The sequence below is a fragment of the Rhinichthys klamathensis genome, unplaced genomic scaffold, assembly GCF_029890125.1.
Source record: "Rhinichthys klamathensis goyatoka isolate OS25496 unplaced genomic scaffold, OSU_Roscu_1.1 h1tg000263l_1, whole genome shotgun sequence".
Classification (NCBI taxonomy): domain Eukaryota; kingdom Metazoa; phylum Chordata; class Actinopteri; order Cypriniformes; family Leuciscidae; genus Rhinichthys; species Rhinichthys klamathensis.
Window position 1 is genome coordinate 41,720 of NW_026606784.1, and position 22,869 is coordinate 64,588.

General features: G+C 40.9%; 1 protein-coding gene across 1 annotated transcript in view; it reads right to left on the minus strand.

Moving 5' to 3' along the window:
• Positions 1–20,799: 20,799 nt before the first annotated feature.
• Positions 20,800–22,869, minus strand: part of nsg2 (neuronal vesicle trafficking associated 2) — a 35,119-nt gene continuing 33,049 nt past the window's right edge. The window contains exon 4 of the mRNA XM_056267842.1: positions 20,800–21,951. Coding sequence (XP_056123817.1) covers positions 21,760–21,951 — 192 coding nt within the window. The 3' untranslated portion in view covers positions 20,800–21,759. The remainder of the gene's footprint in view (positions 21,952–22,869) is intronic.

A 22,869-nucleotide genomic window follows, 5' to 3' on the forward strand; every position in this document is an offset into this window, starting at 1 on the left:
TGACTGTAACAGTCTTGATTGAAACCGCTTCTGCAGATATATAAAGAGATATTTAGCTTAAACAAGAATAAAATGACATTAAAAATATTGAAAACTGTGGCACCCATATAAAACAAAACAAACACACTGTAGGGGTAAACAAAAAATAAAGAAACGTGTTTTGCACACTTCAAAGCAAAGATCATTAATAAAATAAAAAACAACAAAATTGTGACAATAGTCAAATTAATAGTTACACTGGTTCAGACATTAAAACTCTGAACCAATAACTACTTAAATGATTAGTTCACTTCAGAATTAAAATTTCCTGATAATTTACTCGCCATCATCACACCATCTAAGATGTTCATGTCTTTCTTTCTTCAGTGTAAAAGAAATGAAGGTTTTTGAGGAACACACTCCAGGTGTTTCTCCATATAGTGACTTCAATGGGGTCCAACGGGGGGGCTTGTTTGTGTGATAGACATTTTGAAGAATCTTTAATGACTCGTGACTACTGAGTTGTCTCAGAGAGTGATTCTTTAATTTTGTGTTGACTGCGCACACACAACATCCTATAGGTTCTGTACTGGAAACAGAAATGATTAGTTAAATCACTCGAGTCTTTGGGTCCTTCGTTCTTCCCATCAGTCCCATTGAGGCTATGCTGTCAGTACTGGAAAGATAAATGATTAGTTCACCTTTCAAGTCCTCGAAGACTCAAAATATGAACTAATCAATTCTGCATCCAGTATTGACTGCATAGCTCAATGGGGCTGCCACGTGATGAACGAATGACTTGAACCCGAAGTCGATAGACTCGAAACGTGTACGTATCCGGTACTACAGACTGCAAAGTTAAGTTTATGAGGATGTCACAGGATGAACGAACGGCTTAGATCGGGAGGTGAGGTAACTAACAGACTGCATAGCCTGAAGACCCAAATAAATTAATGAATCATTTCCGTCTCTCATAATTTGGCCTTTTCCTTGCATCGCACTTTTTTTCTTATTCTAAATGCGATCAACATTTGATGTGTTTGGGGAATTTGGCTACCATTTTAAATACATTCTACTGAAATGAACAAAAGGTTTTCGAAAAAAGATTTGTTAATTTTGATGAACGAGATTCAAAGATCCAAGTCAGTAAAATGATCCGAACGTGCCACAACTATTACACACGTGTGCTGGATGAAGTGGATATGCACCTGTAGTCAACTGGTTGCCTGTGTTGTTCATTATTTTGGGGGCGGAGCAATGAAGGGAGGTGTGTGTTTGTTTGGCTGTCGATTTTAAATATCAACAGTGTTTATCAGAAATCACTGACTGCACTTTTAACTAGCTGGCAGTAAACATCAGTAGATCGCTGCTGCATGTATGAGATGGTTACCGTTTTATTCCTTGATGTTCTTGCTTTGCCTGACAGCTTATGTGGACCATTGCTGTTCACCTTGTCCAATTCAGGAAAGGGAAGAGAAGCTGCACAATGGGGCTAAGAAAGCAGGAAATATTTGTGAAGGACAGAAAAACTTGTTTATGTTCATTTCTCTAGCTGTCCTACACTTTAACTATCATTTCTTTCACACACATCTCTAAGCTGAAATAGTCAATAATATAATGATACAGATGTTTTAAAGTGGACCTACCGATTTCTGCGGGCCCAAACTGCTGGCTGGCTTTTTATCAGTGGATTCTGCTGATGCTTGATTTAAAGGCTTCAGAAATATGAGACCACAATCACATGGTAACTAATCAGAATGACAGTAAAAGATTATCATGAATTACTGATCAATCTCTTTAGCATTTTCTTGATAGTACCTTGACTCGCCATGGCCAATCTGAGTCTCCATAATTGTAAGTGATTTCTTCTCCTGGTAGAATGTCTCGTACAGCAAAGAGACACAGGTGAGGTTTTCTGCTCACTTCAACGGTTCTCATTTTGCAAGTAGGATTTCTGGTCTGATCGTTTACAAGTCTTCCCAAGGACAACCCGTCTTCTTTAGATGCATCCATGCTATAAAGACATCCAATTATCACTCAATACTTGTAATCTTAGTATACATGATAGAAATGTACAGTTATTTTCTATAAGTGGTTCTGAACCCCAGACGAGTGAGGGCCGCGGGAGAACGACGCGAGTCATGTTTACTGTGGCGAGCAGGACGAGTGAGGGCCGCGGGAGAACGGCACGAGTCATGTTTACTGTGGCGAGCAGGACGAGTGAGGGCCGCGGGAGAACGCGCGAGTCATGCTTACTGTGGCGAGCAGGACGAGTGAGGGCCGCGGGAGAACGGCACGAGTCATGTTTACTGTGGCGAGCAGGACGAGTGAGGGCCGCGGGAGAACGGCACGAGTCATGTTTACTGTGGCGAGCAGGACGAGTGAGGGCCGCGGGAGAACGGCACGAGTCATGTTTACTGTGGCGAGCAGGACGAGTGAGGGCCGCGGGAGAACGGCGCGAGTCATGTTTACTGTGGCGAGCAGGACGAGTGAGGGCCGCGGGAGAACGGCACGAGTCATGTTTACTGTGGCGAGCAGGACGAGTGAGGGCCGCGGGAGAACGGCACGAGTCATGTTTACTGTGGCGATCAGGACGAGTGAGGGCCGCGGGAGAACGGCACGAGTCATGTTTACTGTGGCGAGCAGGACGAGTGAGGGCCGCGGGAGAACGCGCGAGTCATGTTTACTGTGGCGAGCAGGACGAGTGAGGGCCGCGGGAGAACGGCACGAGTCATGTTTACTGTGGCGATCAGGACGAGTGAGGGCCGCGGGAGAACGGCGCGAGTCATGTTTACTGTGGCGAGCAGGACGAGTGAGGGCCGCGGGAGAACGACGCGAGTCATGTTTACTGTGGCGAGCAGGACGAGTGAGGGCCGCGGGAGAACGGCGCGAGTCATGTTTACTGTGGCGAGCAGGACGAGTGAGAGCCGCGGGAGAACGACACGAGTCATGTTTACTGTGGCGAGCAGGACGAGTGAGAGCCGCGGGAGAACGACACGAGTCATGTTTACTGTGGCGAGCAGGACGAGTGAGAGCCGCGGGAGAACGACGCGAGTCATGTTTACTGTGGCGAGCAGGACGAGTGAGGGCCGCGGGAGAACGGCGCGAGTCATGTTTACTGTGGACGATCAGGACGAGTGAGGGCCGCGGGAGAACGACACGAGTCATGTTTACTGTGGCGAGCAGGACGAGTGAGAGCCGCGGGAGAACGACGCGAGTCATGTTTACTGTGGAGAGCAGGACGAGTGAGGGCCGCGGGAGAACGCGCGAGTCATGTTTACTGTGGCGAGCAGGACGAGTGAGAGCCGCGGGAGAACGACACGAGTCATGTTTACTGTGGCGAGCAGGACGAGTGAGGGCCGCGGGAGAACGACGCGAGTCATGTTTACTGTGGCGAGCAGGACGAGTGAGGGCCGCAGGAGAACGGCGCGAGTCATGTTTACTGTGGCGAGCAGGACGAGTGAGGGCCGCGGGAGAACGGCACGAGTCATGTTTACTGTGGCGAGCAGGACGAGTGAGGGCAGAGGGAGAACGACGCGAGTCATGTTTACTGTGGCGAGCAGGACGAGTGAGGGCCGCGGGAGAACGGCACGAGTCATGTTTACTGTGGCGAGCAGGACGAGTGAGGGGAGAGGGAGAACGGCTCGAGTCATGTTTACTGTGGCGAGCAGGACGAGTGAGGGCCGCGGGAGAACGACACGAGTCATGTTTACTGTGGCGAGCAGGACGAGTGAGGGCAGAGGGAGAACGGCTCGAGTCATGTTTACTGTGGCGAGCAGGACGAGTGAGGGCCGCGGGAGAACGGCACGAGTCATGTTTACTGTGGCGAGCAGGACGAGTGAGGGCCGCGGGAGAACGGCGTGAGTCATGTTTACTGTGGCGAGCAGGACGAGAGAGGGCCGCGGGAGAACGGCGCGAGTCATGTTTACTGTGGCGAGCAGGACGAGTGAGGGCCGCGGGAGAACGACGCGAGTCATGTTTACTGTGGCTAGCAGGACGAGTGAGGGCCGCGGGAGAACGGCGCGAGTCATGTTTACTGTGGCGAGCAGGACGAGTGAGGGCCGCGGGAGAACGGCACGAGTCATGTTTACTGTGGCGAGCAGGACGAGTGAGGGCCGCGGGAGAACGGCACGAGTCATGTTTACTGTGGCGAGCAGGACGAGAGAGGGCCGCGGGAGAACGGCGCGAGTCATGTTTACTGTGGCGAGCAGGACGAGTGAGGGCCGCGGGAGAACGACGCGAGTCATGTTTACTGTGGCGATCAGGACGAGTGAGGGCCGCGGGAGAACGGCACGAGTCATGTTTACTGTGGCGAGCAGGACGAGTGAGGGCAGCGGGAGAACGGCGTGAGTCATGTTTACTGTGGCGAGCAGGACGAGTGAGGGCAGAGGGAGAACGACACGAGTCATGTTTACTGTGGCGAGCAGGACGAGTGAGGGCCGCGGGAGAACGACACGAGTCATGTTTACTGTGGCGAGCAGGACGAGTGAGGGCAGCGGGAGAACGGTGTGAGTCATGTTTACTGTGGCGAGCAGGACGAGTGAGGGCCGCGGGAGAACGACACGAGTCATGTTTACTGTGGCGAGCAGGACGAGTGAGGGCCGCGGGAGAACGACACGAGTCATGTTTACTGTGGCGAGCAGGACGAGTGAGGGCCGCGGGAGAACGACACGAGTCATGTTTACTGTGGCGAGCAGGACGAGTGAGGGCCGCGGGAGAACGACACGAGTCATGTTTACTGTGGCGAGCAGGACGAGTGAGGGCCGCGGGAGAACGGCGCGAGGCCGGTGGCGTGATTACTGATGAGCGACACCTGTGAGACGAAATTTTCTTAGCAATGTTAAAATGCACATCAACCGATCACTTGTTTAGCTTTCATGTAAACACTACATTCAGATTCACCAATCGGAATGAATTCAGTTAGATTGAAACAAAAGGTGTGCATGTAAACAATGAATGGCGACTGCAGAAAGCAAAAGCTGAATCCCGGACATCGACGGCCGGACATGTCCGGGAAAAAGAGGATGGTAACCCCTACTACTCAGCTTTCGCCACAGAACAAGAACCTGCTAGCTTAGCTTCCAGAAAAAGATGTCTGACACTATGTGTACATTCTGTGAGTGAGATCCCACCCTCTATGGGCGGGTTGAGAACATGCGGGACAGCCCCTACTACTGGCTGTAGTCTTTAGCCTCTGGCCAAAAAATCCTCCGATGACGCAAAATGACGAATTTTGCTTCATCGGAGGATTTTTTCCAGACAAAAAATACATAAATCTCTCGTCTCAGGGGGATATGAGGGTGGAAAGCATGGTAATTCGAAAATACTACAGGTTTTCTACTAATACAAAGCTTAATGCTAAATCCTGAACTATCCCTTTAACCATTTTGTTCTCTTTAGGGAATACAGAGAAAAACTCTGGTGCGGTTTGAATGAAATATGAGCATAACATGGACCAGAGACATATAAACGAACCAAAAACAGGAAGATGTGACCCTAAAAAGGACAAACTGGTCAAGCATAACAGGTTTGACGATAGAAATGCCAATCTGAACACTAAGCAGACCCGGACCAAACGAACCAAGCGAACAGAACTACAGGCATGAACACACCCTGAGTATTTTACAGTTCCAGATATTTTATCATCACTACTACATCAATCCAACAGTTCTTTACTCACCACCAATTTCTGCCATGCCACTGAAAATCAAACAGGAACGTGTTCTCAGCTTCAGTGTAGTGTTCAGTTCGAGCAAGACTCTCCTCTGAACTCAGAAGTTCACCTCTGTATTCAAGAACAAAATCCCCTCTGAAGAAAGCTCCAGTGGTGAAAACTCCACGCCCTGAAGAGGAGAAATTCATTAGCAGCAGTTTCTTTAATGTCAACTATTATTTTGATTATTACTAAAAGTTCTCAACCATATGATGTACATTATATGATGTAAAAGGGAAATTACTGTAGGAAAATAGTCAATAGCCAGGCTAATCTCAAAGTATGCTTTGCTTTTTATACTTTACATTATACTTTTAAAGGGGTCATGACATGAGACCAAATTTGCCTTGATCTTTTGGTATATAAGAGATCTATGTACTATTAAAACTTCCTGCAAGTTTAATAGCTTAAGATGCTCAATCATATTCCAGGGGGGCCAGTGCCACCCCGTGCCCCCCTTCTAGACACGCCCCTGCCGCCAAAGCCTTATTTGATCGGTGAGTGATGTAGATGAGTGTGACAGGGCGCATGTTACTGAAAGAACGAGCAGAGCCCCGGCCGCGCGCGCGCCTTCAAACTGTCTTGCTCTCTCTCTCCCTCCCTCGCGCATATGCAGGGATGCAAACACATGTATGGTCCAAAAAGAGAGAGGTAATCGAAGCCCTCGCCCCGCAAATTTTCTTATAGAAAATATCCAGAAACTTACATTGCCACCAACCCCTGCCATCCCCGGCCCACCCCTATAGGCACATATAGTAAAATTAAATTCGAATAAAGTTGACAAAAAAGGTTTTATAAAAAGATAAACCTCATTCTTTTTATAAAAATGATTTAAAGGCTGAAATATACGAGTAAAAAAAGACAAATTACCTGACATGTACATTAACACTAGAACTCCCAAGGCAGTCATTTTGACTGTTTTAAAATTTTGCAATGTAATAACTTTGTTGAAATAAAACCCATGTAACTATAGGACCCTGACTTTTCCTAAATGTGTCTATATTTTATTCTATCATTGTTATTTTATTAAAATTACAAGACACAAAAGACTGAGTTTTGAGTATTTCTACCTTGAATGGTCATAACAGTCATACTGACCGTATGCATTACAGACCGTGTGTCGGTTGCTCCTTTTTCCTGCTCTTGAAGATGCATCACCGTTGACTAGCAACAATTTCTCTTGTTGTTTGTTTAGTCTATTGCAAAGCTGAAATCTAGCTTTAGCTTCGAGCTAAAACCAAATTGAAATATTGAAAAGAGAATATCAGAACAATGTCAGCAAGAAGAATGACTGCCACAGAGGCTTTAGCCATGCTTCAGAGCCTTGATGAGGCTGAGTGGTTGTTGGTTAACTAATACAATTTTACATACATCATAATTAAAATGTAGTGTTCTGATGTTTATTATTACCTATCCTAACATAACAGATCCATTTATTCTTAGATTTGATATAGCTTTTTGAAATGATATGCAAATAATGTATGAGCAGTCAGAATGACTGCTATGGCCATTATAGTAGTTATAGAATTCTGGGAGTCCTAGTGTTAATGCATATTAGCTTATATTTTATTATTAATAGTAAAATAACAGTCTGATTTTCCCGTGGCGTCTGTTGTTGCTATGCAACCATGCACTGCACTCTCCACAATGACAAAGAAGTTTTAGTAGGATTTTGACTGTACCACTTCTGCATGAGATGAGAACACTTTTTGAGAACACTTTTTAAGATGTTCTTGGGTCAAGAAAACGCTCGCTCTGTCTGGATGTGCTTAAATCCACAATAAGGACACTTTCCAGTCACACATGCTCACTTCAATAAGCCACAGAACGCAGGTTAATGTGTTTACATGCTGGGCAAATCTGGAATAAGGGGCAAAAATCTAGCGGTGTCGATTGGTTTATGCTTATGCCGTTTATGATGACCTTAGTCTGCGTTTACATGACCACACGCACTATGGGCTTATTGTGCATAATTGGGCTAAGAATGCGCAAATAAACACTGACTTTGGGTTGATGGAACCAGAAATGCAAAAATGCAACTGTTTTTGTTTTCGGGCTAATGCCTGCAGAACTCTATTCAGAAATCTTGACTGCACAATAAAAAAAAATTATATATTAAATTATCAGTTTTGTAGAGTAACGTTATTACTGCTTATTCATAAATACTTGCCTTTATATTTGCTGATGAACTGCTCTTGAAGCTCAGGCTTGTCGGTTTCACAGGTAATGTGATGCTCAGCGTCCTGCAGAGGTTTCTTACGTCTTTTATTTCCCAGCATGGCGACTTACTTTCTTGAAATGACTGGGAAAAAAAAAATATATATATATATATATATATATAATGTGAATGAAATAAACAAGCATATTTAAAAAATCTTGTTGATCTTACTGGAATTGTTCACCCAAAAACATACGTAATTAACATACAATTATGTTAAGTGTTCCAATTGAACCTCATGTTGTTCCAAACACGTGTGTTTTTTCTGTTCAACACTTAAGTATATATTTATATTATATCACAGAGCTCTATTCAATGACAGCACGTGTGACCAGTCTACAACAGGAATTTAGATTAAAAAAAGGCAATGTCAATGATGCCAAAAAACATTGGTTCTTGTGTGTCTTGTGACCACAATTGACATGAATCTACTATATTGATTAGCTACAGCATACAGGATATTTTCAGTCAATAACCAGCTAGATTTATATGGACTATTTCTAATGTGCTTTTTGTCTGCTTTGGACATTGAAACACACAATAAAAATACTATAAAGTGTCTATGTACCATCATTGGGCAAAAAAAGATAAAAAAGATAAATAATAAATCTAGAAAAAAACATTCCACTGAAAAAAAGATTTTTGGGCAAATATTGTATTACATAAAATTAAAAATATATCAAATAATAATGATATAAAAATATATAATTAATATTTTAAATCACAGTTGCAATTTGACAACACTTGAGAAAAACAATGATATAGTAGGCTATCACTGACTCGTTTTTTTTTTAATTTGTAGAATCTAAAGTACTATTATATAAGAAATAACAAAATTATATTTACTGGTCAATGCCTACAAGTAGGCAATATACTTTTTTCCTTATTGCAACAAATTATCAAATGAGAAACAAATAAAATACAATCGAGAAGTAAATAAAACCCTAAGCAAAAAATAATTAAACCACTAAAATAAACATACATCTTACTAACTTTCATATTTCACAATGTATTTAGTTATCATGCATTTTCAGGACAAGACTTCATCTCACCTTTCCTGCGTGGTGGAGGGTGGAGGGCTGTCGTCTGACTGTTTCGCGTCCCATTGTCACGTGTCTGCATTTCCCGGGAAAATACATCCACAGTCGCAGACGTGCGTAAATGACGTAGTTACGTATTTGGATTTCACGTTGCAATTGTGACTATTTATTTGACCGAATAGAAAACTCTCTGATGACAAGAATCTTTTTTTTTTTATCGCAGTAGTGTTTCTTCTTCTTCAAAAAAAAAAAAAAAACTGTCGTGGATCAAGTCTTTCTAGTGGACAGAGCACATGATCACTTGTAAACGAACTCACCCGACTCGAACTAGGAACCAGTGCGCATGTCCGAACAAGCACCGGTTTAAAAGAGCAAAAAATGCAAAATGAGCAACCTAGATATCTTGAACAGACATCTTATTTTCTACTAATAGCATTTATTAATCAAAATAGTAAACTGATGTATGCAAATACACAGCAGGGCTGATATTCAAGCTGGTATAATATGTCTCTACTTTTGGAGTCTGTGTTGTTGTCAATTTATTCGAGTTAAGATGGGGGATGGGTGTGGATTATTTCGAGGCTCTAAATTAAACTTTAACAAGTACTTTTTAACAGCATTATCTTCTTTGTATTTCTTTCATAAATTAATGGTATTTTACATTACAGGGCGGAGAAGCTAATAGACCTTGTAAAAGTGCTTTAAAAACGCATAGCCACGACAGTTTGTGATCTTTTGAGCAGCACTTCTGCTTAGCTATCTACCTGTAACTGTCAGTCTGTTAGTTCAGCCTGAGCCAGAGACAAGTTCAACTCTCTGTCACTCCAGTCAGTCTCAGTGCTGTGGGGGAAGGGCGCGCGCGCGATCAGTCTCTCTCAGTGCTGTGGGGGAAGGGCGCGCGCGCGATCAGTCTCAGTGCTGTGGGGGAAGGGCGGCTGATCACAGTGTGAGCAGATCTCAGTCAGACTGACAGTCACAGGCAGAGCTAGGGTTAGGGTTAGGGTTAGTGCAGATCCAATGGCTTTTAAAATCAAATTAAGTACAAAATAATTATGTAAACAAACATTTAAACGTGTCAGCTTGATTCATGATTCTTTTAAACACTTTTTTTCTTTTGTATGACTATATGTAACTGCTCTGCCCCCCCCCCCCCCTCTCTCTCTCTCTCTCTCTCTCTCTCTCTCTCTCTCTATCTATCTATCTATCGATTTATATATATATATATATAGGCTATATATATATATATTGAGAGATAGATAGATAGAGAGAGAGAGAGTGAATGTATGCTGTAACTGCTCTCCTCTATAAACAGTTCTTATCAGTCGCTTTGGTACATTTCTTGAATCATCCTTAAGATTTGCAAACAAGGAAAGTGCATTTCGTACAAACAGCAGAACACAATAGGATTACATGACAGCATTTTGACATTCTTGTTTGTGACACAAGGCACTGATATGTTCATTGATATATATTGTACTAAGGATTTTTAACAAGTTACAGGCTTTTGATGGTTGTCAATATAACTGTATCAGTATTTTGAGAAGTAAACACTGGCTACGATTTTGATGACAATGAAAAGACTGCACATTATCTGTATGACACATAAACACATGTACCCATTATGAGACTGGACTCACAGATACACTGTTGGTCTGTTAAAAAATGACAATGCCATTGCGATGAACAGACTATTCAAACACATACTGTATATGTGTGTGTGTTACATTATGTCTCTATCAAGTATATTTATATAGCGCTTTTCACAATATAGATTGCATCAAAGCAGCTTCACAGTATCAATCAAAACATAATAACAATGTTCGTTTCTTAGTGGAAAAACATCCACGTTTGGTAGAGCTGATCAATAGTATTAATGATTGGTTAATTAATTTGAATATCCCCAACTGAGCAAGCCAAAGGCAACAGTGGCAAGGAACCGAAAAACTCCATCAAGTGACCCGATGGTGTCCTAAAACTCCATCAGGGACCCAATGGAGAAGAAAAAAACCTTGGGAGAACCCAGGCTCAGTGGGGGCCAGTTCTCCTCTGGCGTTTATGAACTAGAGGCCGGATTTACAGTAACTGCAAGGTAAAAATGTATATGAATGTCTCTAAACAGACTTTAAACGTGAACCTGTGATTAACGCTGATGGCGTTCACATGCGCATTAAGAATTGATTCTATAGTTATGTGCGTTTGAATATATGTGCGTAGGTTTGTATTTCCCTAGAAAACCATGCCTGAACAAATTACTTGTCTATAAATTTGATACATAATTTTGTTTTATTTTATCACTTCGGGGTAGGTACGCGAAACTAGATTCACAACGCTTTATCTGTAGAGTTTATTGTTTATTGTTTATTATTTAGATCCCCATTAGCTACTCCATTAAGCAGCAGCTATTCTTCCTGGGGTCTTAACAATTTTTCAACAAAATATTAACATCAAGGCTGTACAACAATGAAGACAAATACAGAAGTGCACACAACATCATTTAAGATATCTAATTAGTGGGAAAGGGATCTCTATCACGTATTTTTACTGTCTCATGTAAAATGCAAGTAGACTCCACTGTAATACAGTAAGTCTACAGCTTATGGTGAACAGTACAGTATAGTGAACACTGTCTGATTACACGCATGTTCTGTCTATAAAGACTTGAATGTTTGAGGACACACACGGTTGTTCTCCCAACATTCAGCTCAGCTTTCAACCCGCCTCGGCCATGAGGTCATGAACATGATCTACAATATTGGCCCCTATTTCTTCAGAAACCTACAATCTCTCTGTTTTACCTCTGTATCCTTCCACCACACATCCTTACTCCTCCTCTTCTTCTTCTCGGCTGTTACCCTGTTGTTCTTCCATTCTCAGAGTGTGTATGTGTTGTGCTCTGTCTATATGGCTTCCAGAGGAAGCTTCATGAGATGCACTCTGAGCGATTATAGAGAACTGGTGATCATTGATTGATCTAATGCTTTACATTCCCCTTCATTAGTGAAATTCAAAATTCACATCTGCAATTCAGGACAAAAAAAGTATAATAGAATTGTATAGAAAATATGTTTGACAGTTTATGACAACTAGTAATTTAATGCCTATATGTTTTGAGGGGTAAGACTATTCAACAGAGAACCAGTATAATACATTTTGATCAACATGACATAAGCAATTGATAATGTAAGAAACAGCAGACACTTACATTTATTGCATGAATGTACCAAAGCATTTGCAATTTGTTCAAAAGAATGATAAACTGCTTTCATGATGTGCACAAGTGACTAGATGATGTGGAGGTTGAACAAGAATTTTAGTTGTGATTTGAGAAATGCACCAAAGCGCCTTAAAAAAACGTATGTAATTAGTGTAAACATTTAATTAATATAATAATATAATATGAGAATGTTTCATGCAGCTGCTCTCCTCTATATAATATAATATAAAATAATATAATATATACTACAAAGAGAATGTTTGCTGTAACTGCTCTCCTCTTTATATAATATAAAATAATACAATGCAATATAATATAATAAGAATAATGTTTGCTGTAACTGCTCTCCTCAATATAATATAATATAATATAATATAATATAATATATAAAGAAAAAAGTTAGCTTGTTTGCTGTAGTGAATGTGTTGCTGTGGTAACTGGTAACGGAGTCCTGTCCTGCTCGTGCGGGGGGTGGGGGAGGGGCGGTGGCCACTCAGGGAAATCACTGATATTATGAGAGGAAACGGCAGAACGCAAAGTAGGAGAAAACACTTCAAACAAATAAAATCACTCATAAAAGCAAGCGATTTAGCATGTTTTCACATCTTTTGGTGGCTTGTGTGTTTTTATTAAACAAACTTGGATGAATAAATCATCACATCCATATTGACAGATTTAAACAGCTGTTCCTCCGCTTTTGGAAGAAAATATGTACTTTGTAAATTCACATGACGTAATGTCTCTGTCTCTTCCCCGCTTCAAACTCGTTCCTACATGATTAATAAACTCCTATGTAAGTTACTGTACAGCTGTATAGTCTCGGTGACGCGCAGCAGCGCGATCTTCACACACACATAACGTTACACAGAGCAGACTCCGATGCGAGAGCAAAACTGCGAGGATTAAAGTTTAATAACATGCCCATATACATCGTGAGAGCTCCTGCTGCTCAGGGTAAATTAGTCTATTTTTATTTAAATAATAATTATTGCGAATTTATCTATTATTGAATGTGGATTATCTGTCAATTCATTCATAATAATGATATCGCCTCCGCTCCGCCATTTTTGTTGATGACGTGATGGCCTCAGATTGGTCAGATCATTAAGTCCCGCTCTCATAGTGGCTTCCTGCGCTCTGATTGGTCAGAATCCCCGAAGTGTGTATCTTTTCCGGAAGTGCAGTACTCCTAGAGGGCGCTGTGTTATACACACTTTAGTGGGGGGGCATACACACTTCACATACACAAATCACTTAAAACTGATTTTTTGGGACAAGTGAGATTTTAAGTCTGGACACCATTTTAGAGTATGCTGAATGCCATTATATAGTCAAACAAATGAGGACATACAAAATGTCCTCAATTTTTGAGGTGGTCCTCAGTTTACTGGTGTGTATCCTGGTGAATGTACCCAAAAGGGACATAAACAAACACACACACACACACACACACACACACACACACACACACACACACACACACACACACACACACACACACACAGAGAGATTTGCTGTAACCTCTTGAGTGCCAATCCGTTTCTTAACCCCTTCTGACCTGAATTATGTTTCAAGTTTCAGAAAATGTTGGCTTTAATTGTAATTTTTATTTGTCCATTTCAATGGACGTCAGGTCAAAACAGGTGTACTTCCCAAAAATGTACCAACATGAAATAAATTAATAAACAAAAAAATGGTTGGTCTATACTTAAAGCTTTTTCTCAAGGTCAAAACATTTTCAGCAGTATACCATTTCAACTTTAATTTTGAGGTTTTTGTTTTACAGATTGCACATTGTTTGTAACAAACTAAATATATTCAAATCAATCAATATGGTCATATTAGAGTCATTTTCTGTGTGCATCTTTCTTTTTTTAGATCAAAAACTTGAACATTATAACATTTCAACTTTAATTGTAAGGTTTTTGCTTCAGAGATCGCACATTTGTTTATTCATAACAAAATAAACCTAGGAATCAATCAATGCATTCATGTTAGAGTCATTTCCTGTGTGCATCTTTGAAACAATTTCTGTTAACGGTGTTCTTGTATTTTTACAGTACATTACTGGCAGCACGGTTGCCAGCAAGTTACTGTATTTCGATTTCCAGTAAGTTACTGTAGTGTAATTCACTTTACAGTGCACAAGATCAGTACTGTAAACTACAAAATAGTACTTTACTGTATTTTTACTGTATTTCGTAATTTGGTCTGGTTCTGCTGTAATTAATTATACGGTATTGTACTGTAATATCTATATTGATACATTACTGCTAAATATTATTGTAATTTTCAAAATAATTATATATATTAATATATATATAATAATATAATATAGTTATTAGGAAAATATATAGTAGGAAAAAAATACTATGGAAGTCACTGATACTGTCAACTGTCTTGTTACCGACATTCTTTAGGGCATACATTCAAGTCAAGTGGAGTGTTATCTATACGCATTTTGAGCTATCCGCGTGTATGTCCACGCCGAAATCTTTTGCGTGTGTGTCTACGCCATTAAACGTCCGAGTGATTCCGCGTGTATGTGTACGCTGTTAAATGTCCGAGCGAAACGAAGCAAAATCTATATCTACATCTGTGGAGCGATATTTCTTTTCCTAGGATGGTAGGAAAAGACTCATAAATGCTATTAACCCCAGTGACGGGTAGGTTTAGGGACGGGGTTGGGGTAGGTCATATATCTATATATACATAATACAGTAATATAACGTTAAGTCAAAGGCGTTGATAAACACGCTGAAAAGCGATTATGCGTGTTGATAGCACGCCAAAAATGGAAATACGAATTGGCGTGTCATACATAGGCCTACGCCATTTCATGAGATCAGTCTGCAATGGGTTAAGCCATAGGTTCTGCCATCATAGAAAGTCAGATTCATGTTCATATGCAGATGAAAAAGACATTTATCATGACATGCATGTTTGTAAGGCTCAATCTGACTAGAAGATTGAATAAGTCCAACAGGATTTGTCACAGTACTTAAGTATGCATGAAAACGAGAGATACAGCATTACTCCTATTTCTTGACACTAAAAATGACAAGCACCACTGTGAAATATTTAACCTACAGTTATTATTATTATTCTATAGAGCAGTGAAAGCCAGAGAATCTATCAGTGATAAAGATCCAATCACTGCTTTTAATACCATTAGACTGATTTACACTGAGGTACTTTGATTACATTTTTGTTTGTCACTTAGCGTTCAAACAAATATATACTGACGTGTTGTTTTCCACTGTGCTTTTCAGCACATGCGTCACGAGTGCATTGCCACAGGTTGTGGTGAGACACGAATGCTTGATGCTTCAGCTGCCACCATAGCAACAGTAAAACATCACAATTTGCTAAACCTTAATTTAACAAGACCTGCTTCTCCCAGGCAATTCCATGCTCTTGTGTTTTCTCTGAGTGTGATTATTGTGTTCTGTTGAAGGGTTTTGAATGGATGTTGTGTGCATATTTTTTTGCACTTCATATTTCTCCAACACAAAATATGTATTTTGAACCTTTTGAAAATGTACTAATGGTTTCATACAAAACAATACAAATGTGCATTTGTAGAATACAAATGTGCATATATTTTAGGATTTATTGTTGTTTAAAGTTTATTTCTACTGTGTATGTAAACCATCTAACATGGCATATGAAGACCTATGTGTTAGTAAATCTGTGTTGGGTTTTTTATGAAAATGAAGCTTACACTTAACCAGCCTGTCGGTTTAGCCAAGCTAAACTAGCCAACCACCTCAGGCTGTTTTTAGACAGGGTGTGTGATCCCATAATCCCACTGCTCTTTGTGGGGTTTTTGTCTCTTGAACTGATTTTTTACCACTAGCCCAGATATGGCTTGATCTACCTTATACTCAGAGAAAATCCTCTTAAATCTAAAACCTCATAAGTATTTGCAAATATCCTTAAGTGTCATTGTAAAAGTTGAGCTGAATAGGTAATCCAATAACAGACGATGCATGGAGCTGGGCAGAGCCAATGGCAACAAAGTGACTTGGAGCTGGCGATCATTCTGGCTCATCTTTTTTGGCGGGCTCAGGCTCATCCGCTGCAGGCATGGCTGAAGACTGAATGGGCTCTGGGTCCGGAGTGGGGTTAGATAGAAAAATGGTCGCACTGCACCAGCACCCACTCCAAATACTCAGCAAAGCTCCCTCGAGGCCTTTCCATGGGCAGGTGTGCCCTCGACCACTCGTTGAGGTCAGTGTTGCAGGAGACACATTGCGAGTGGTCGGGATAGTGGGTTAGGCACACCAGATTTAGAAAGACTCTCATGTGCTGGGAGCAAAGCCCCTGCTCCAGCATGAGACAAACAGCAGGAATGTCCATTTTTCCTTTGGCTGTTTCTTGTTCTTGTAAAAGTTGAGCTGTATAGATGATCCAACAGATCCATGCGTGACACAGAATGAATGATCAAGAATAACTTTTATAAACACAGAAGAGAACACAACTACCATAACTTTACAGTGAGGCAAAAAACAGAAAGAACAGAGGCCTTAAATACACAGAGGAAGAATCTATGATACAATAAGTTCAAATGATCTTTTGAACACCATTCTCACAGATTTTGTTCTTGTCAAGTAAAGTACAGTCCAGTTTACTATAGACTTTTGAATTAATACTCTGTTAAGTGTCAGAGTTATGTTAAGCTTCATTGTGTTTTTAAACATCTGTTTTGGTTTCTTATATATCCTTTCAGTGTAGCGCACTCTTTACCCTTGTTAGTTTCCTTGGGTACTCATGAGTTAATGATTATACTCACCATTTAGTTCCATTGTTAACGCTGTGTATATGCTCCCTGTTCTGTTCAGTCCTTTGTCAGTTTTCATCATTATGTTATGGGGTAATAATTCTCTTCTGGAGCGGGATCGACGATATCCTCAGTCAGATGCTGCTGTTGGGGGGAGGATCACCATCCTTTCGCTGAGTTTGAGGATTACACCTTGTGGGTATGCGGATGCTCCCTCACTGTGATGAAGTCGTTCGAGAACGATGCCATCACCAACTCCCACTCCCCAGCACATATTCCATCACCAGCAGTCATCTCTCTGCCCGCAATAAATAGAATTCATCATCCTAGCCCAGAGAATCCCGGACAACATGAGAGATCTTCCACTGCAGACCTGAGTTTGACGCCTGTCTGCAACAAATCTAGAGCCTGAGCCAATGCCCGCCACAGACCATGTGCAAGAGCTGCCTCCCACCACGGAGCCAGAACCAGCCAAAGCATCTGTCCCTGAGCTAGAGCCGGATGCCACTTCCGTCCCGAGGCCAGACCCTGCCACCAGGTCCTTTCTGGAGTACACACCGTGCCACCAGGTCCTGTCTGGAGTCCACACTGTGCCACCAGGTCCTGTCTGGAGTCCACACTGTGCCACCAGGTCCTGTCTGGAGTCCACACTGTGCCACCAGGTCCTTTCTGGAGTCCACACCGTGCCACCAGGTCCTTTCTGGAGTCCACACCATGGGGGTCTTCCACTCCCGAGACAGTAGAGGAGCGCTTCCAACCCCTGAACTCACTCCAAGTCACCTGTTTGACGATCCGGTCCCACTCTGTTACCTCCGCTCCTTGTCTCCATCATCTCCACTGGCTCCATCAAGTCCCAGTCACTCACCTGCTCCACTGTCTCGAAGCTCTTCGGCTCTGCCGTCGCCACTGATTCCCGCCAGCTCTTTGGTGCCGCCTCGTTCCACTTCACCACCAGCTCAGTTTTGTCTGGTGGATGTCCTGGCTGCACCTCGGCCTGTCAGTCCTTCTGCTATGCCTTGGCTCTGCACTCCTTTAGCTGCACTGTTGTCCGCCATTACTAAGGATCCACCAGGCTCCCTCCTCCCTCCAAGTCCACCTGCAATGTCACCTCGGGCAGTTGTCCCTCTGGCTTTCCCTGAAATCTCTGCCTCGCCCAGCTACGCCTCTGTTGATTGGCCCCAAGGCTCCATCCAATAGAATCATCAGGACTACGACTTGGTTCCTCCCTCCGTTAGCTCTGCCATGGTGTTGCCCTCAGCCAGCTCCTTCCGTTCCTTATCCTTCACCTGCTCCACATCTTTCTTGTCCTCCACCAAAGCCCCCTCTCTTCACCATTGTACTGTCATTTACAGCGCAAGGCGCCTTGTGGGAGGGGGGTGTAATATCAAGAGTTGCATTAAAGGGATAGTTCACCCAAAAATGTAAATTAGCCCATGATTTACTCACCCTCAAGCCATCCTAGGTGTATATGATATTCTTCTTTCAGACAAATACAATCGGAGTTATATTAAAAAATGTCCTGGCTCTTCCAAGCTTTATAATGGCAGTGAATGGCCGTTTCTGTTTTGAAGTCCATAAAAGTGCATCTATCCATCATAAAAGTGCTCCACACGGCTCCGGAGGGTTAATATAGGCCTTCTGAAGCGAAGCAGTGCATTTGTGTAAGAAAAATATCCGGATTCACCTTAAGTCTAAGCGTTTTGGTTTCTTGTATGTCCTTTCTGTGTAGTGTTCTCATTACCCTTCTTATTTATCTTGGTTACTCATGAGTTAATTTTTATGTTCACCTGTCTCCCATTTAGTTTTCTTCTTAACAATGTGTATATATGATCCCTGTTCTGTTCAGTTCTTTGTCAGTTCTCATTCTTACATTTTGTGGTAATAATTCTGTGTGTATTCTCCAAGTGTTTATTTAAGTATATTTGCTTGTTAATTCCACGTCATGCATCTCATTGAGTGCATGATATACGTGACAGTAAGGATAATTCAAGAAAATATCATTGCTCATATATTGCTGCTCCATAGCTCAGGAGACTTAAATGAGAAGTTCTTAATCATTATTTAATCCTCAACCTCATCTGAAATGTTTCTCTTAAATCTTCTTAGGGGATTTGAAGTAAACAAAATTAAATTTAAAATTGATCTAAAGGTGATGATACACGAGGATACTTTAGATCGGTCTTGGGCCCTGTGTCTCGGTTGCCTGTTGACGGCAACATTTCCCAGCAACATTGCTCAAAAAGTTGAGTGCATGTTAATTTAAAGGGGAAAAATGTTTGTCTTGTAACATTTAATCAATAACTTGCTAATTTGCCTCAAAAATTACTTGCCTCAAAAATTACTCACACCGATTCCTGTTTTTTTTTTTTTTTGGGGGATTGTTTAATAATCAAATTTTTTTAAATGATGTTTCATGTTGACTATACTCATTTCACATCTATCGCCAATTGATTTAATCACTATATCCATGGCAGTTGTTTTTCGATCTGTATCTTGACATTCAGGATGTGGCTCAGTCTTCTCAGCATGAGAGAATATGAGGTGGAGAAGAATTTGAGCAGACAAGATGAACAGGGCTGCTAATTAGCCAAGCAGAAATAAACCAGCTGTCAGTCTAATGTGCGACTGCTGTGCTTCACTCATATGAGACTCCCACCCACTCAGAAGAGAGGAATTGTGAGCATATTGAGTCAGCGGAATGATTTCAAGTCAGTCAGATTCATCAAGTCATTGGACGTGGTTTTAAGCAGTTAAGTATTGCATTTTTGAAATGTAGTTTACGAGGCTATTGGTGTGTTGCTATTACACAAATATTAATTACCTAGGTATCAATTATGATAGAGGAAAATTCTATTGCAATTTTAAAGCTCAGAAGACTCCGAATGGATAGGCCACACAAAAAGGAAAATTCTGTCATCAACTTTCAATCTCATTTGAATCCTTAATGATCTGTGCAGACAAACGGAGATATTTAGATAAATGTGTATGTTGTTCCTTTCCATATGATGAAAGTGAAAAGAAACATTACTATCTGGGTTCGATATGTACAAAAATTACCAGGAAACTATCCTAATAGATGATGTGTAAGAAAGAACAAACCAAACTTAAGTCAGTTTTAATTTATAGCATCCCCTGAGATTTCAGTTGTTTCATTTATTAGCAGTTTTTCCTATTATTTTGGTGAAATGACTTCCCTTTGTGAAAAAATAAGTACACTTTAGCTAACTTTAAAACATTACTTAGTTATATCATATTTTAAAGCATATTACTTCCATAATAAGTGTTTTCAGACACTTAATTGCATGCCAATTGCAATTAAATGAAAATGTATAATATATTAAATACAATTAGCTGAACTTTACAGTGTTTTTTAAATTACTTTTGTGTTAGAAATATTTTTTTAAAAACATCTGTATTTAAGGTAAATTAAAATACACTTTAATGATATTTCTGTTAAAACTTCAAAATACAAAATGTCATGTATTGAAATACATTTGCAATTACATTGTTAATGATGAAGTTGCAATTTAGTATATGTAAAATATATTAAGTTTAAATATTGAATAACGCACTACAGTTAAATCTATAATCAAGTTCTTTACACGTATGTTAGTCAACAAATCAAAATAAGTGTACTTAAAAGAACGACAAATTTTGTTATAATTTGTAATTTTACATTATTACAAAGCTACTTATAAAAGTGTATTTATAGTTAAAGCGTGCTTACTTTAAGTGCCCTTTTAATTCATTAATGGTATATTATTGATACGTTGAAGATTTGAAGTACACTACAAAGGCAAACCCATTACCCAGCAAGAACCAAAAGACACAAACAAGAGCAAAAACACACAATTGAACACCGTGTATATCTTTATTATTTTCAACCTAAAGGATACACAATCAAAAATACTCAAGGCTTGCTACATCTCAACTAACAACAGCACAAGATTTCAAAAATCCCTTTTTTTCTGACAACGGATATAAAAATGGAAAAAGGAGCAGACTTGTGACCAAACATAGCAGAAAATCAAGCTTTGGCAGGAATTCAGATGAGACATTTCACCATATCATCTCAGAATCCAAGGTTTCGCCCCTGGTTAAATGCAAGCATAGACACCAGCTAAAGCAAGTCGCAAAGCTCTAGACACCTCCATCCATTGAGAAACAGTGAGAATATTACAATGCATCATATGGAGATACACACCATGGTAATTGTTCTCATGAGTTATTTACACTGAGGTTCAAAGTAGGAACCATAACATTCTGTACATTTGCAATATGTATTTTTTGCCATTTTATTTTTGGCCTATATCAATGTTTCATTAATATGCTGTAATGGGTCGTACTCGTACATAAAAATGAGTCTAGCGAGTTGGTTTTGTGTTTTCATATTCTAACGTGAGAGCATGTATGTGTATTTTCTGCTGTTTCAGAAATAAAAGCACAAAACTCCCTGTTTTATCATGCCGTTCAAGATTGTTGTTACCTAACTACATACTGTAAGGGGCTTATGGGTATTCGGCTTCCATAATGGGTCATTGACACTCACAGACATTGTGGGGAAAACCGCTTGACAAGATTTCAGAGTCATGCCTTTGTACAAACAATAGTTGAATATTACAACAAAAATTACAACAAAAATAAATAATAATACAAAAAAAACAAGCATATGATTAAAACTACGCAGCTAGAAAAAATGAAACAATGGAAATATGAGAAACTAATGGGCCTGTAGAAATATTAGGGGAATAGGGAATGGCGTTGATGCAGGTGGACGTGATGAAAACCCTTTAAAAAGCAGTGTGTGAGATCTCATTGGCTGTCTGTGTTGGGAGGCTTGGCATCATGTTGGGCACTGCCAGCAGGGAGCCATGGAGACACCGAGCGGGAGGTGGTCTGCTTGGCCATGCTGTAGTGGCTGATGACGGTGTAGAAGCGCCCGCGGCTGTTGGCGTCCTGGGCCGTGTAGTAGGCCTCCAGAGAGGCAGGGATGCAGCGCTTGTGCTTTTGAGAAAGGTGTGAATGTGTAACGTTACAACTGTGAATTTAGACTCCTGCATTTGTTGAACAAGCAGTATTATCATTTTCAATGCCTCAACATGACAAATGTGCAACACACACATCACTAATATTCTGTCACTGTCATAGATTAATGTACTCATTGTTTAAGAGGACCTATTATGCCCTTTTTTAAAGTTTTGATTTTGTTTTTTGGGTCTACACATGGTTGAATGTTCAAAAACACCTCCCCCATATTTTACATTTTTGTCTACAACGCTCTGTTTAGTTCTTATCTCTATGAAGCCCCTTTTTCGAAATGCACACTGTGCTCTGATTGGTCGGCTGGACCAGTGTGTTGTGATTGGCAGAGGTGGCTCCAGACTGCGCTCAGCAGGGGGGCATTTATTTTCAATGGGTGGGCACTGGGTATGGGGACTTTTTTTCGGGTATCCAATATCCTATATTTATTATTGCTACTGCCTTTTCTGTTAGCTATTACAATGAAGTGATGCAACCCATACAATAAACATATAAACCATTACACGTGCAACTCTTAAGAAATTTGATTAAATAAGGGTTAAATAGGCCTATACAAAAAAATTGCAAGACCGAATCTGACCACAGCTTTATTATAAACAAAGCTAACGAACATGCACACCGTCTCTCACTGACAGGATATAGTTTAACTGCTATCTCACTGGCGCAGGAGAGAAAAACGCTAAACATCTTTATTCTGCTTTGCTCTAACATAAGCGTTTACAGTAGCCCACTATTAAAAAAGCATCATGTAGTTACCTTTATCGTTAATCGACGTGGAAGGAGAAACTGTGGTTTTGAACCATTTTCTAATGTCCATTTTTGGAGCGTTTTCATCTATTTGCTTTGTTTTGAATGCAGCCAGGAATCTCGCGCCAACTGAAA